Source organism: Lycorma delicatula, chromosome 1 (assembly GCF_047948215.1).
Source record: "Lycorma delicatula isolate Av1 chromosome 1, ASM4794821v1, whole genome shotgun sequence".
Lineage (NCBI taxonomy): Eukaryota > Metazoa > Arthropoda > Insecta > Hemiptera > Fulgoridae > Lycorma > Lycorma delicatula.
In genome coordinates, this window is record NC_134455.1 from 299832715 (window position 1) to 299851204 (window position 18490).

An 18490-nucleotide genomic window follows, 5' to 3' on the forward strand; every position below is an offset into this window, starting at 1 on the left:
TTTTATATTTTAGACATTTTTGTTAAAGCAATTATCAGTACTACTTAACATATAAAACCACATTGATTTCACTCAAAAATTATGTTTTATTTCATTTCTCTTCATTCATTTCCTATCCTGATTTTTTTTTTTTACAGAGAAAACTGACATTCAGTTTTCATATTCATGGTATGGCATATACAAGTTTATGATGGAAATCTCCATTGGAGAAAGAAGGCTCAATAGTTCCCTTTCAATAATCCCATTTTATTCTATGTTGGATGATGTTTTCATTAAATATTTTCCTTGACAAGTTTCTCAATAGCTAAATATGTTGAATTTTTTCAGATCAATATTTTCTAAAAAAATAATTTTTCATTTTCTGTGAAAATTATTTTCATATTATATGAGATTATTTTGTGCAAGGTTCTTTGGTTATATGGTAAAAATGTTATATTATAATACTTTTTCAAATGTGCACTAACAAAGATGTTTACACTCATTAGTTATGTTAAGTAAAGGAAATAAATGAGTACTGAAAAGCAAATATTCATCCAAAAATGCAAGATTTCCTATTATATTTTTTATTATTTACTCAAAATAAAACCATATTCATTAATACTTTATTTTACTTTCATAAAAATAAATTAAATTAACAATTTTGGTAAAAATCAAGGAAAATTAAACTCACAATAGAATAAATAAACTTACCTGTATACATCTTAACATATTACGTATGTCACTAAATGACCATAAACTTATGTGACCCATAGTTAACCCAGATTCATCATTGACATATGTATAACCTAAAAAAAACATTAGTTTCTAATCAATAAAAGAAATAGGAATTGAAACTTAAAATAAAAATTATATTTAATGTTTGGATATTTATAGGAGAATCTAATTTGTCTATAATACTTGTGTATTACAGTAAAGAGATTCTTTAATAACATTACATTTAAATGTAACTAAGTTTTCATTTAAAATCCAGTTTTTAACAGTTAAAAAATTGTTAACTCTTTAATTTACACATTTGTGACTACAAAAATCACCGCAAAATGTTTTTTTAATTTCTGTTAGTTTGTGGTTTGTTTTTCATAAGATTATATATTACATATATATATATATACATATATATATATATGTACTTTATAATATATATATATATACTTTGTAATATATAATATAATGTAATATGTTATATAAAAGATTATCCTTTATATATTTATATTTAAAAAAAAAAATTTCTTATCTTTTTTTTGAGGTCACTATTTTTACATAAGGGACAAAGATTGGAGGCTGTAAACTGATTTAGGTAATTTTAATTTAATTTTTTTAAGAAAAGAATTACCGTTCTATTATTAGTAATCTACCTAATAATATAACGGTAATTCTTTTCTTAAGCATTTATTAGGTAATCATATTATTAGGTAGATTACTAATAATATATTATATATTGCAACAAACTGTAAATTACTGATGGTGAAGCTAGAAAAATAAATTATTACAAGTAAGTAATATAAATCTTTATATTTACCAGATGAAACTTTATTGATTAACTGTTGGATAGATATAAAAGCATTACAAAAACTTAAAATTATGTGCTAAAAGTATACTTACTCTTTATTCAATTGTTTTCAAAATTTAATTTTTGAGATTTCTAAATTAAAATCAAAGTAACTAAAAAAAATAATAAAACTTATTAGCTCTTAATTTGCCAATAATAAAAAAAAAATTAAAGCTGTACTTAACAAAATTATATTTTACTGTTTAGTGAGAATTTTAGTTTTGATTTTGTTTTTTTTAAAGTCTATTTTACTTCTGTTTTTTTTTTTTTTAGTTTTGATTTCAAATAGGGTCATCATACAAAAAATTATTTTCAAACTCAAGGAAAAAGTATGATACCAAGGAAGTTGAAGTTGACAAAAAAAAGTCACTGAACTGCTCTTCCCGCTACTAATAGCAGTAGGAAAAGCTGACTGGAATCTTAAAAATAAAAAAAATTTAATGAAATATTTTCAGAAATTATCTGAATTACTTTGAAAATAGCTACGGCTCTATTTCTAGTGCTTTAATCTTACTACAATTTTTTTGTTTAAAAGTGAAATTTCATAGAAGAATTCTAACTTTAATATTTTTAAACATACAATTAAACATTTTTTTTACATTATCTTGATTATTCTCTATAAAACAGCTAAGCACTGCCATTTATAATTTCTCATAATGTCTTATATACGTGTATATTAGGTGTAATCATTCATTCTACTCTTTTGTATAGAGAAGTTTAGTTTAGGTACACTTTTGGAAAATATAGATTAGATGTATTCACTGCCAAAGAAGTTATAAACAATGACATGACTGTTCTCAGAAATAACAAGTCCCATAGCGAACTTATTGGGAAAAAAGAGAGTGTTGCAGTTTTTTGTTGCCTATTTACTAAGCCAAATATATGGTTCCATATCAGCATACCTATTCTATCAAAATTCAAGTGGTATTCAGCTCTATAAGTGACAACTTCACTATAATCACTCTGAACAGAATGAAGGTGTCACTCAAATAAATAATAGTTTCAGTACCTCTTATTTGATTTTCTGGATCATCCATCAAGCTTTCAACAACAAGACTGTGAACTCTAGCCATTTCAGTCGATGAGTGTTTATAAGGATCAAATTTTCCTGCACATGATAAGATAACCTTCCTACCATCATCATCTCTTTCTGGAAGTGGTACAAGATATCTGAAAATTTAAACTCAAATTAGCAAAACAGCCTGTAACTAGAATCCTATTAATTCATTATAATACAAAAAAAAAAAAATAATAATAATTTTGATGAATTTTTTTACAACTAAATATATATTTTGTTTACTGATTATTGTACTTCAGATTACAAATTTTTACTTGAGTATATTGTAGCTTTTAAATACCTAAAATATGTATAGTTCTTTATGGTTCTTGACTAATGGAATTGTATTGTAAGAAACATTATACTGTAATATTGACTGTCTTAAGATACTTCATTAATGTAAAAATATGTATCATATTTTATAACCCTACATGTGATTATAATTTAAGTAGTTTATTGATTATATTTGTCCACATACAAACCTCAAAGCAGATTTTACTCAAAATTATTGTAATGTTATAACATTTTTTTTTTGCATTTATTTACTAATAAATTTTTGTATAACTTACTTATTGTAGTTACCATAAATTTTACAAGTAGTTCATCAAGTTATGGTTATTTATTTACTTTTTAAATTTCAGTTTCTGTAATTTTCAGTGCTTCTAGATAAATTATAATTTTCTTGTTTAATTTGTTCATTTTATTAAATGTAATTTAATTTACAGTTTACTCATTGTCAACTCTACAGTTTTTTGCAAGAAAGAATTGATTTTCATTTTCTTTCTATGGTATAATTACTTCCAATCATGAAATCTAATATAATTCTAATATAAATTTCTAATATAAATCGCTCACATCTTTTGAACAGACATTTAAATTCTATTTAACTGATGTTCAACCTCAATAATTAAAATACCTATATACTTACTTTGAAAAGTTAAAAAATCATCGTTTAATAAGGAGTCCTGATTAAAAATATAGAACACTGGAGAAAAAAATTTGGCAAATGAAACCATTTTCCTTATGGGAGCTCTGATAAAATGAGCTAGACATAAGGAAATCAAACCCCCTAACTAATTTTATGAAAATCAGTGGTCCTTAGTGGAATTATCACTGACCTTATCCTAAACTCTAATAATAGAATAAGATCTGAGTAAATTTTGTGCTTATCAGTTTGATTTGTTTCATCAGTCTGCGATCTTAAATGAAAAATTTATATGAAGTAAAAATTGGGATAAAACCATAACTACACTATCTAAATTAAGTTTCTAATACCCAGTGATTTATTTCTCAATATGAAACCAGAAATTATTTTATTAAATGAAACGTAGATAAGTACCAAACTGTGTAACAACTGATCAGTTTTTCTCAGATAATTTAGAAAAAAAAAACATTATTTTTCACTGATGAAGTAATCAGTTCAAATATTAACTACCACTGCATATATTTTCTGCTATTAAAGTCAATATCAGTAACAGTATCCATTTACCTATAAGAATACTTACTATCAAAATACTACAGTAATAATTTTAAAGTTAATAATAGAAAAATAAAACAAAAATTTTAATACTAAAATAAAAGTAAAACAGTATTAGAAAAAGCAAACACTGTTATTTGACAGTCTAATGCAAAAAGGAGATATTGTCGTGTGTTTGTGGCTCAATCAGGATATTAAGAGATTGACAATTGAAAATGATTATATAATTACAATTTATTGATTTAAAAACATAAGACTTCACAAATCAATAATAATGACAATAGTAATAATAATAGTACGACAATCATATAACAAATAATTAAAAAAAAGTATTGTAATTATAACCACAATAATAATCTTAATAATAAATAATAATTTTTTTTTTTTAAGTGGACTCCTTACACCCCTTACAGTCACTCCAGCCTCTGGGTAAAATGGGTAGGCACACCCCGTCAACTACTAAAAATATATTTGACATCCATAATAAAATTTATTTCATCAAGGCAGCAATTCGCTGCCACGCTTAGGTCACTGAATGCCAGCAAGTACCTCCCTGTGACTCTCGCCCAAGCAAACTCATACACCCTACACTGCCTACTGGTGCAGTCAGAGGTACATTGCAGTCCAGACCTGATGTACTTTCTGCAAAAATGTGTGGGACGGCTGAATGTCTCGCTCTCTCAGCCATAGGCCTCCATGATTTTGGAGGCTCCATTGTAGTTTTCTCTAACTCTTCCTTTTCTAAGATCAGTATTTCTGGTTTTGCAGGTCCCGGAGTTGGGATTTGTTCAATCTGAACTTTAGCTTCAGGTTTTTTCTGCATTTTCTTTTGAATTTGCGTTGCCCTTTAGTCGGTCGAATGCTCATTCTTCGGTGAAGTAAGTCACTTTTGTTTTAGCAGGTCTTCTTTTGTTTTAAACGACTTTGGGCTGCTGTCCCTAGTTGTTGATTCTTTAATTTATGATCAATTATTCTTTCCAATAATATTGCTAAGGCTGGCCTCAGTTTTGTTAACATGTCCTTTGGTTTGACGGTAACTGCAAAAGCAGCACCAACCTGTGCATAAGACGTGGCCTTTGGGTTTTATCTATGCACGATTTTCCTAGCTTCAAAATAACTGAATTTCAGAACGGTCTTTATTTCCTGTATCGCAATTTATTCCTTATATTTTGGATAAATCCTTGATCTTGCTCTATTTTGTCCACTATAGTTAACACATATCGGCGGGTCCTTGCACGGATCATCCGGGTACAACGGATTCAAATCCCTACCAAGCGCCGATACATGCCAGTCGTCGTCTGCGGCTTCGATGGTCTCCGATTCGGCGGCCGGAAGCTATACGGGCGATGACATAGTTATCGAACACAAAGCTGTTCGTAAAATGGAAAAGAAGAGAAAAAAAATGATAGCTGAAAGGTAAACCATGAGATTAAATAATTAAAAAAATTAGCATGATGTAGACCCCTTTGTATAAGCCAGCAAGAAACGCATTTCTGCCAAAATGAAAATTTCCAATTAACAAGATACAATACATGTTGACGAGATCAACCGCCAAATATAAGTGTTAGAAATGGAATAGCCATGTTAATATTGACTAGAGCTGCCACCAAAGCGGTTGAAATAAACTCAAATCTGCAAACGGTCGCAATCAGAATGAAGCGTCAGATCACTTCTGCATCTTATGCTTGCCGAATTTTGATAGGAAGAAGAATGACAAAACACCAACTATTGCTCAGCTTCTCTCTCCTATTCTACTGGTGGGGGACTTATTCCAACAATATTCTTTCGAGGTCAGATCGAATTGATCCCATGGAAGAGAATTAGAAAAGTTCCTATTAACTTCCGATTTCGTTATCTTAAATGATGGTTCATGAACTTTTTTTAATGCCAGAGATGGATCGATGTTCTGTATAGATCTAGCACTTATAAGTGCATCGATAGCACCGAGGTACTCTTTCCAAGTTTTAGAAGTTTTTGGAAGCAATCATTTCTCGGTGCAAATTGTAACTGATGTTACAAGGAAAATATATCCCATCTCCAAAAGACGAATGTTTGATAAGGCAGACTGGACGAGCTTCACAGCTGGTACGATACTCCTGGAATCAACCGGGGTTATCAAAGCTGATGTCGATACTATAACTAACGCCATATTTGACTCGGTATCAAGATATATTACTAAAACATCTGGGATAATGAAGAAGCGACCTGTTCTATTTTTTTGGGGGGGGGGGGCGAAAAACGCCTGCGAGTTACCATCACCCGGAATTGTTTTTTATTAAAAAATAAAATAAAATAAAGTTAATCTTAAAGATGAATAAAACTTACAACTAATATCACAGATAAAATCTAAAATAAAACCAAAAGTGAATAGAATTTAACAAAGTCTGAGATGGGTGTAAAGGGCCCATTCTCAGAAAACAAAAAGACTAAAAAGAAAACTAAAAACCATAAAAGATCTAACATAAAAAATATACACGACAATATTAAAATTTTTGTATTAACCCAGTACTACGCAGAAATTGAAATATCCGGTTTAAAATTTCATTATCATTTTACAAGACACTACGGATGTTTCTGGGTAGATTACATTCGCCGCATAACGTATGCAATCTATGGGTATGTGGTGAACAGTCATGCGGCAGTTGCATCGTGCGCATAGGGGTGCGTGTCTTCCTGACATCATCTGTTCTGTGTTGTTCCAACACAGAACACTGATTTATGCACTGATTTCATCGGAACGATGAAATCAGTGCAAGTATTAAAAGAAAGAAAAAACATATAACGCTTTTATGAAATGTCCAACATCACAAAATCTGATTACCTTTAAATAATACAGGGCGTATGCAAAAACCTACTAAAATGCGATTTTGATTACTAAATTATGTAATCTAAATACTAAATACTAAATTATGATTCTAAAATGCGATCCTGGCAGTAATACGTATCGTCCATTAACAGAAACACGACTGCATCAGACGTTTCGAAGAAAGTGAAGGCGATTTGTAAGCGTACTTTACTCCCATAACTAGCCTTCAATATAAAGATGAAGTTAGAGATACTCCAAATGAAATTTCAAAATGGAAGAACTTGTGAAAGCGTTGGAGAAAGCCGGCAACAAAACTGCTGATCCGGATGAAATTCATTAGACATGATCAGGCAGCTGAATACCACTGCAAAACGTAGATTGTTAGAACTATATAATCAGAAATGGCGGGATTGAATGTAGCTGCAGCAGTGGAAAAAAGCACATATTGTTCCAGTGCCAAAAAAAGATAAAAATCTGATAGATCCCAATAGTTACCGTCCTATTTCTTTGACGTGCGCTGTGGGGAAAATATTTGAAAAAATGATAAATAATCGACTAGTTTGTAATAGAAAAAGAAAATCTCTTATCTTCACATCAAGCGGGTTTCAGGCAATACCACTCAACTACTGACCAAATTATTTAGAGAATATGATCTGTAATAGCTTCATCACAAGAAAACATTGTGTCGGAGTCTTCTTTGACCTGCAGAATGCATACCATAAGACCTGGCGTTATGAAATACTGCTTCAATTACATGAATGGGACATTTGCGGCAATCTGCGGTATTACTCAGTAACTAAATGAATGACCGTACTTTTCAACTACGTGTTAACAACGAATACTCGTCAGAAAAAAAGATTGGAAAATGGCAAACTATAAGGAAGGCTCGCCGTTGAGCGGTACCTTGTTCACGATTGCCATTAATAAAGTGATATTAGTCATTCCCATAGAAATCAGCAAAAGTGTCTATGTCGATGATCTGGCAATTGTATATGACAGCAATACTAGAGCTATGGTGAAGCGCAAATTGCAACGTGCGAAAACGCCCTCAACAAAGTTGCGCGGAATAATGGTTTCAAATCTTCACCAGAGAAAACGTGCTGTATTCACTTCTGTAGGAAGAGAATTCTTCACTGAAGTCCTCTTTTGACCACCAACGGCCATCCAATAGAATACAAAGATAATGTGCAATTTTTAGGTCTATTACTAGATAAACCCCATTCATGGGGATTATATATACAGAACTTGAGTGATAGATGCAAAAAAGCACTAAACATTATTAAATGTTTATCCAACATCAATTGGAGCTCAGATAAATAAATACTACTGAGACTGTATAAAAAATTATTTCGATCAAAACTCGACTACGATATATTGTATATTCATTCGCTAGAAAGTTGCATTTACGAAAGTTAGACGTAACACATAACAGCGGAATAAGATATGCCACAGGCGCTTTCCGTCCATGTCCGGCGACTAGTCTAATGTCAGAACCCGGAATAATGCCACTATAGAAGAAAGATCCTATTGCTAAGATGTGAGGCAAATATATGGGCCTTTCCTACCCATATAAATAATAAAATATTTAACAATCGACCGTTGGCTGCATTATACGAACGTCGTACTACCTATTCCAGACCAGCCGGAATAAGGTATCACGAATTGATAAGAAAATATGAAATTGCTCTTCTAGGGACGTTAGCAATTTCTACAAGAGAAATAGAGCCATGGCTCTTACCAGCGGTAAGATTGGACTCTCCTGTGGAAAAATAAAAGAGAAACCAGCAGTAATCATACAACAGGAATTTTTATTAATCGTCAGTAGTTACGAAGAATACATTAAAATTTATACTGACGGTTCTAAAACCAAACAGGGTGTTGGATGTTCCATATATGGAAATGGAGAAGTCCATTCTTGAAAACTGCCAAAGATGACAATTGTTTATACGGCAGAACTTATTGCTATACAGCAAACTCTTCGTTACTTTGAACCTTTCTGCGAAGAGAGAGTACTTATATGTTCTGATTCGTTAAGTGCAGTTATGTAATTTGGAAAAAAATATTAAAGACGTCCTTTTGGCAAACATCCTATCGATTTTATACGTTTTAAATGGACAAGGACAGAAATGTATATTTGTATGGACTCCAGGGCTTGCTTGTATTGCAGGAAACGAAAGCGCGGACGAAGCTGCCATAAAGGCAACAGTCTGTGATAATCTGGATAGAATTCCATAACTAGTGGCTCATGTTAGAAATTATCTAACACAGTAAGAAAGAGGTGGAGTAATGATTGAAGAAGATTAAATACCAAACTAAAGGCAGTTAAAACTTTTCCAAATAAATGGAAGATCGATGTAAAGCTGACTTGCCGAGAACAAGTGGCGATGACCAGACTCAGAGTCGGTCATACGCGAATAACAAATTCGTATTTTTTAACTGGCGAAGAAAGACCAATGTGCTGTATTTGTAATAAAGAACTTACAGTCAAGCATCTAATGGAAGAGTATACCATATATGAGGACCTCAGGGTTCGGTCTAAGAAATAGTATTGCTGTTGATTTTGGAAATGGAAATGAAGAAAAAATAGTTTCGTATCTACACGCGCCAGTGGACTAATAACAAGTCTTTAAGCAAATTCAAACTGTATTCAATCTCTAAGTGAGTAGTTTAATTCTATGTATAAAAGGGGTGTATAAGGGAGAAAAAAAAATGTTGGTATTGTGAAGCCGTTCTTTTAAGCATTAGTATTGTATTAACAACAATGCATAAGACAAATATAAAATTCTTTTTCTGGAAATACCTTTGCTGTTCACAAATAAAACTACCATAACAGTTTATGAATGAAATTTCGTACATTATCTAAATTTCACTTATAGTCTTACAGTAACTCAACTAATCATTTCTTGTTTTTTGTACCAGGATTACTTGTGCATCAACCTGAAATTAAAATTTGCCCTTCACTGTCCTAATCACAGAATACACATCTCACAGACTGACATTGCAGACTCTCCTCGCAGAACTGATTTTTAACTGGTCTTCACTGAAGTATTTATACTCCTATCATCTTTACCTTCCAGACCAGATCCAACTTGAAGTATGAGAATGATCGACCAAGCCCTTTCATTCACATGCATTCCAAACCTGGGTTTGGTAACTCTTCTCATGTAACGACATGTGTGTATTGTGTGTTAGTGGGTGGTATTACAAAAGACGATTGTTATACAGACCTGTTACCTTACTAAAAGGGTTTCTTTTAGCCTCTTTCTGGATTCTTCCCATTGTTATATTTTCTACTACTTTCTTTTTAATTGGAGAATCCGTTAGTCAGGTTTGCTATACCAGTCTTGTTACAATATATTACTGTTTTTTTAATAATTAGGTGTGAGAGAAACCACATACTTTTGAAAATAGAAAATCAAAGATTTTCATATTCTTGAAATAGTTGATATTTTGAAAAACAGAAAATTGTAGCATTTTCTATATCCATTTAATTATTATGATAGTATTTCTGTGATATTTCAGGATTAAGATGTAAATATAGTATAAACCATTTTAATTTTTTATCTTTAAATGAATAAGTGTCCTCATATTACTAGTGTACTTCAATTATTAGAATTTAAGGTTAATTAGCTTGATATATGGCCATAATTCAGTTAGACTTAAAGTATGTTGCTTGGGAAAAGTAAAGTTGTTAGTCAAAATACAGTCTTTCTTGTGATTAGTTTTAGGATAATCAGATTGTTTCACCCAGTCTTCCTTTTGAAGTTTTTAATAACTTTACTTACCATTAAATTCTCTCCACATAACCAAGTTATTTTCGTAGTTATCAAGTTTAAATATAACAGAAACAATAGATACAACAATTCCTGTAAAATTTAGAGTGAATGATTTTAGCCTTCTTTGATTTGCAAAAAAGATGTAATATAAAGAGAAAAGAATTCACTTTTACCCGCTATCCAATATATCTGAAATAGCTGGATCATCAACATCCAAGACATGGAACCATTGAGGGTAAAGTTGTCGAATAATAAGGTATTTCTCCAGCATTTCCTGAGCTAGTGGAATGCAAAATTTTTTTGTCCTCAGAAATCTCAGCAGAAAAGGTCCATCTGAAAAATAAATTAATGTATAACAATGTAGACAGTAGAATGTTACCTGAAATAAAGTGATTTAGGAGCATATGGAATGCTAATATTATTAAAATATAAAAATATTTTAATGTAAAAAAAATTATCTTTGATGTACTTTTAGATTATATAAAGATCCGAATCTTGCAATTAGATCTGATATTTGAATTATAACATATATTATAAATTTGTTGGTCCCTAAATTTGAACCAACGTTTTCTGTCTTTAAACAGCTTCTCTGAAAATGATCTTAAGTTCATGATACATTTTTCCCAGCCAAATATCAGAATAACAATGACTGGATAAGTGTGTAAAAACATTAAAAATGTATACTTCTTGTAATAGAAAGTCTTTTATAAATGTTTCAGGAGGTGAACAAAATTTTATTTTTTTAAAGAGATTATTCAGTTTTACGATTTTATAAAATTCTTTGTAATTCATAATGTGGGTAGTTTATTCTCATTTTTACTGCAATAATGTATGAAACAGCAAAGGATTTAAGGAGATTACTTTTCAAAATAAATAGCTATTTGAAGTGTTTAAAATAACTTATTGTCATTTATATAAACCATCTTTTATTATTATGATGTTTATCATTTTTGATTCTACAGTTGTTGAAATTTTGTTTGTTCAATTTATAATAATTTTATTCATTCAACTTTAGACATTTTATTTCCTTTTGGCAAAAGATCTCTGAGGAATAATTTTTCAAAATACATTTATAAAAAATCAAAAGAGAAACTAATAAAAAAAAAAATTCTCTAGAACTTTGTTGTGGATATGACATGGACAATGTACCTGCGGTACAGGTCAGAATTTGCATTTTCTGAGACAAATAATGTTTATTATACAGCCAGTCCCAGTGGTGGATACAGACAAGTAACCGATAGTGGTGTAGTGGTCACCATAGTGTCCATCTAGCTAATGCTTGTGTCAAAGGACTCGGTGGATACAGACATGAAGTAAAGTGAATGTGTCACTTACAGAGTTGAATGTTACTGACAGTTTTTTAAGCTTGTATACACATGGAATAGTATGTTCCATTCAGTGAAAAAGGCAAAGAAAAATCAATCTACACCTTTTATTTTCCTTATTAAACATGGCAAGCATTGTTTTCTAAAGAATGATTATGTTATTTTCAGGAATTACTATGATGACTTATGTTAGAGACAGGTTATTTACAACTATTATAGGACTTAAAACAAAAAAAAAAACTTTGATTAGAATGTTCTAATGTCATATAATTAACTGATTTCTGCTTCTTTGATTGTGATAATAAAATATTATTTCAGGATGTTTGGGTATAATACATACTCATCATCATTTAATTTTCAGTTTTGATTTACTTAGTAATTGCGTTTCTTCTGCTTCAAAATATATTTTCAAATCAGATTTTAAAAACATTATCTACAAATTTATTTAAAAAAAAAAGAAGATTAATGTCTTCATTTAATTTCTGGGATTGTAATAGTCAATCTCTTCAATGTACACTACAAAAATTCAAAAGAGTTATCAATAAAATAAAAATAAGGGATTTTTGGAGAAAAGGAGTAATATTAAAAAATAAATTTCCAGTTCATTAGGAAAAAAGTTAAGATTTATAATGCACAAAAGTTATAAACCAGGGTACTTTACTTCGCAACATAGTTTCTACTTCTACTCAAGCACATCATACCATATCACCTACTTTTGAAGACCTTTGTTGAGGGAGTCATCTTAAAGGGAACCTGGCAGATATGTTCTTCATAGTACTAACTTCATCTGTGAGCTTCAAAAAAAATTTGGTTTCAACTGAGTAGCCAATCAAACTTTCATCTTGGTGGAGGAAATGGTACCTCTTTACATCAAGTGACTACCACAATATTGCATGGAAGGGTGATTAAAAATTACTCATTTGAAATGATGACGTAAAGTGCATTTTCCGATGGAAAAACAGCATCTTTTAACACATCATGAAACTCCAAAGATGTTCAACTATAAAGTTTCTTAGGTATTGTCCAGTGAACTTTAATGTTATTGAAGTCCCAGGCTACATAATTCAGGTATAAAAATCCCCTAGCTGTAAAACATAGTAGCCATTATTTTTTGGTCGATTCTAGTAGTGACTGCTTGAATGTTTTGTTGTTTGTTAGATGAATAAGTATGTTTACATTTAAGCAATGAAAGAAAATGCATGTCATATGATTTCTTCAATTCATACTACATGACTAGTAGTTGGCAGGCATAACAAGACAAGTACCAAGTTTCATCAACAGTTTATTTACCAGCACACAATGTATGACAGATAGGAGTGTACTAAGGTTATAGACTATTAGGTTAATGCCCATTCACCATGTTACTACTGCATGCAACTAGTTTTTTTTTTCAACATCCAATTAAAAATCGATTTTATTGTAAGACAATGAGATGAGTTTCTTGAGTTTGTTTTTAACTTCATTAAATTAAAAATTTACAGGATTTTGACTATGCAGTAATTAATCTTATTTTTACTATCAGAATTGAGATTTTCTTCTTAAAGTTGCATTATAATATCATGTTTCTTTTACATATGCATCACAAATTTATAAAATTACCAAGGTTAAAAACAAAAATCATAAAAAAATCCTTTACAATAAAGTTTAAAAAAAAGTGAAAAAGTGTAGTAAAAATGAGTCTAGTGAAATGAATGATTAGGCTTTTTATGGATAATACTAAGAGAATTTCTTTTAAGAATATCATTCCACTTGATAGCAAGAAATGCGTTAGGTAAATATGAAATATGTAAGCAATGTTCGAATTTAATTTAATTATATTATATTTAATTAATTTAAAACTTAATTAACTTTACTTTTTTCCTTTCAATTTTAGTTTTAGGCTTTAAATTATGTTACTGCAATCTATTTTGAAAGGTTAGTTATTGGAAAGCATGTCATAAACATAAATTTTACTGATAATATTAAATGATTAAAATTTGTAAAATAAACCAATTAGTCATAATTATTTTGAGTTAATGATCATTAAAATATTATTACACAGATTTACTACTCATAATAACATTGTTTTAAAGCTGAAGACATAATTCTAAACATTTAAAACTTAAATTATTATCCAAAATGAGATTTTTTTTTTAAAACTGCAAGTTGTATTTTATCTCGGTTAATGAGTAAATAATTATTTACATATTGCTTATAACTGAGGTATTTAATTGCATTATACTAAACTCATCAGATAATTAGAAAAATAATTTTATCCATATTAATTATTTTCATTATTCAATTATAAAATTTTTTTTTATAATTTTTTTTATCTCCTGTAATTGCCAATCAATCCCAGAGTGATTCAAAGATATTTAAAAATGTGTCCTCTGCAAGATTTCATTGCACTCTGGTGGTTTCAAAAATAGTTAATATTATTGATATTACAAAGAAAATTAAAAATTCTTTTTTGATTTAATATCTAAAGAAAATTTCTGAATTCAATTATTAAAATAATACAAAATTAGCTGCCAACATTGTAAGAATATTACAGATATTCTTACAATAGTATTTTTATATCTATATATTCTTAAATCAATAGATAGATATTCATATCACAGATATTCTTCCAATATTATTCAGATATTGTCTTTACTGGAAAGCTATGAAAACTAATAAAAATTCTATAAATAATTGCTTTGGATTAGGTGTAAGATTTCCAATAAGTATATATTTAAAGAAAATTACCAAATAATATATTTAATTAATTACTTAATTTCATCCAGAGAATTATACACCAAACACTAACATATTCAACATTACTTTTTTGAGATTGAATGATTAATAATTCCAATTTTGTATAAGTTTCCTTTCTGTTTTTGGGCAAAAAATATTCCACCTAATGTTAAAATGTATACAACCTTGTTTAAATTTTAATGGATTTTTTAGCATGCAAAAGATATAAAACCTGGTGAGGATTCAAACACTGAATCTTATGAATGAAAGACAGAGCCATTTTTATTCTTTCTCAGAGGCTGACAGATAATAATAAATACTTTGTGAATTATTAACAATGGAAAAAGTTTCTCACAAAAAACAAAATTAAGAAAAAAATTAATTAATTAATTATAAAAAACATAAAAAAATACATTAAGTGGAACTCACATTCAAAAATCAAGGACACAGGCATTCATTCAATCCACTACAACTGGAACATTCATTCATAACTCTTCTAGTCAATTCATATAACATAATCTTTCAGCGTTCATAATTAGATAGTCTACAAAAAATACTCCTTCACACAAATTTACCATGATAAACAATATACAATAAATATATTTATACATTCCCGATAAATCCCATATCAATAAATCCTATAAAAAACATCAGTGATGGAACAGCAAATGTGACTAAACAGTGAAAAAAGACATCAACCATGGCTATTTTACCAATCCAAAAGATTAGAAACATACTTCCAAAATCTAGTAAAACAAAGAAAAGAAATTACCTGAATCCTAAGGAGAATAAAAATACAATACCATAAAGACACACTGAAGTCAACAGAAGAAGAATTCACTAAAATGTAGTTGAAAGACTATTACAAACCCTTCAAAAATCAGCTCAAAAAATACAAAACCCCAACCCTACTAATAAAGAATAAAAACAGTAAACTGGTCCATAACAATAAATACAATGCAAAAATCCTAGCTAAAAAATTTCAACAAACTCCTAAATTACAAAGAACCAATAAAATTCTTAAATTTCAACACCAAAACCTCAATAAAAACACCACCAGAAAACATCAACCCTCCCACAATAAAAGAAGTTTACCAAGCACTGGGTGAGATAAAGAATTATAAAACAGCAGGAGAAGAAAAGACTTTTGTAGACATCAGGAAACATGCAGGAAGATCAGAAAAAATTCCCCTTGATCAAGAGCTTGTCATGTGGATCAAAGAAGAACTACCAGATCACTGGACGACAGTCCTCATCCATCACCTACACATTAAATGGAACAAAACAGACTAACAATTACAGGGGAATCTCACTCCTTTTTTTGTAAAAAATACAAAATTCTTTCAAAGATCATCTTCAATAGGGTCAGTCCACAGCTTGAGAAAGAACTAGGAGAATACCAGGGAAGTTGTGGACCCTGGAGGAGCTCTCCAAACCACATCATCTGTCTCAAGCGAAACAACAGAAAAAGAAACAGAGATGTGATGATAACATTTGTAGATTTCAAAAAAGCTTATGACTGCAACCATAGAGAATCCCTACTAAAAATTCTAAGACACCTCAAACTACATACCAAATTAATAAACACGATAAAACTGATTCTCACAAACACTAAGTCAAAGGTAAAATTCAGAGGTAAACCTTTTGCAGTAAAACAGGACTGCACCAAGGCAATGAGCTCTCACCACTGTAATTCAACTGTGCTCTAGAAATGGTAATGAGGAAATGGCTCAAAAAATGTCTCCCAAAAGTAAAAAAAGGGTGAAAAATCAAAACAAACTGTCTTGGTTTCACTGACTTGACACTGCTAGCAAATGACATCGACAAAGTTAAATCACCGATATTAGAACTTCAAAACATTGCAAATAAAATTGGCCTCAAAATTTCATTTATAAAGACAGAAATTATGACCCAAAAACCAACATGACTAAAAGAAGTAAACATAAATGGTAATAAAATCAAAATAATAACCCAATTTAAATTCCTTGCAGAAATAGTAATAAACAACCTAAACAAAAATACCTGGATCCAAATAAGAAGAAACAAACTAGTTTAAGTTCAAAAATTAGCCTGGTACACTTACAATAAAAATTGACCATCAGTAAACACAAAAATAAGACACTACAACACAGTTATAAAAAAAGAAGCCACTTATGCAGCAGATATACTCTTCCACCTGAATAAACAATCAGACAGTCAGACTCCAGAAAATTGAAAGAAGAATCGGAAAAACCTGCATCAGTAAAAAGCACCAGAAGACTGGCAGTGGTGGACTGTGCCCAACAAAGTTGTGTACAAAGAGTTAGAAACCATCACTGATATCAAGAGTAAGAGGAGACTAGGATTATTTGGACATATTATGAGGATGCAAGATTCAAGACTTCTAAAGCAGCTGGCACAGTTTAATCTCGACTCAAAAAACACCAACACAAAATGCAGATGTATCAGAGAAATAAGAGGATCTGAAGGAGAATGACCTTACATCAGTAGAGACCACAGATAAGATAAAATTAAACAGGAAAATCAAGAACAAAAACACTCACTTCACACTCACCAAAAAAACTCACAACATGAACATTTTCTTCAATGCTAGAAAGAGCACAATGATGAAAACATATGAAAAAGTACTGGAAGGACCTCAAGACCCAAACAGTGTCATCAAAGAAACTTGGATAATGGACTGACTAAAATGATTCTATGTGGTCATAAAAAATAATAATAAAATATTTAGCTAAAGTCAATAATGATTAAAACAGAAAACTAGCAGACAAACTCTTACACAAATCTTGGAGTAAAAAACAAAATAAGATAAATAATAATAAAAAAAATCATAGCACATAAATCACTAAAAAAATTGCTCTCAAACTCAAAAAACCAGGCTATAGTATTGCAGACATATCAACTAACAAAACAAAATAAACATTGTCAAACAAAGGCTCACATAAATAAACATAATTGATCACATGATATCTATTGACTTGGCTCACTACAATGTGACCACACTTCAACAACTTGAAACATATAAACACTTAAAAATGTATAAATCAGTATTCTAAATTTACAAATACAATTTAAATCACATATACTCTTTGAATATACATATCATAAATAATAATAATTATAAATATCTTTCTAAATCAAATATTACAACTGTTGGATGTTATGCTATCATTACATCCAACAGCGCAGCACTCAGTTCTATCAGTAGCAGTCTCTGAAAAGGTACGATTCAGAGTAAAAGCTAGCTAAGACTTGGCTACAGTTTTTATAATTTTTACATTAAAATAGTGCACAGCATTTTTAAACTATTCTTACTAAACAGTGATCAAGTGTTAACAGTTAACTCTCTACAGACAGTAGCAGTAGTATTTAACTATTGCAATTAAAAGAAAGATGTAATATAAATTTGGAGATTTCAAGAATATTGTGTAGTCAATCAGTCAAACAAACAAACTGAATTTTTAAAAGGATAATTTTTAAAGATTGCTGCTTGTGTATGCAGTTAATAAAATTTTAAACATTAAATTTGTGGGTCTGTAAAATACACTTATGAGTTCAACATTTATGAGCACATTATCATTATCTAAATATTACCATAATTACTATTGTGTAATTTTTCTTTGTCAGTGCGTTACAAGCATATATTTAAAGGGTTATTATATCATCAGCCTATCAGATATATCCTCTCAAAGTAAATATATTTTATTAATATTGTTTCAGAAAATAAATAATATATCAGTAAAAAAGAAATGTAGGACTTGCTTGGTTAGTTCAAGGGAAAAGATCTA

The 18490-nt window shown here is 29.9% G+C and overlaps 1 protein-coding gene across 4 annotated transcripts in view; it reads right to left on the reverse strand.

The window, feature by feature from the left end:
• Positions 1-18490, reverse strand: part of LOC142333250 (clavesin-1-like) — a 108009-nt gene that overhangs the window by 14973 nt on the left and 74546 nt on the right. For all 4 annotated transcript variants that reach the window (XM_075380270.1, XM_075380266.1, XM_075380250.1 and 1 more), the window contains 3 exons: positions 10836-10995; positions 2556-2716; positions 691-785 (listed from right to left, as the gene is read on the reverse strand). In XM_075380270.1, the coding sequence (XP_075236385.1) occupies positions 691-785; positions 2556-2716; positions 10836-10995 (416 nt within the window). The remainder of the gene's footprint in view (positions 1-690; positions 786-2555; positions 2717-10835; positions 10996-18490) is intronic.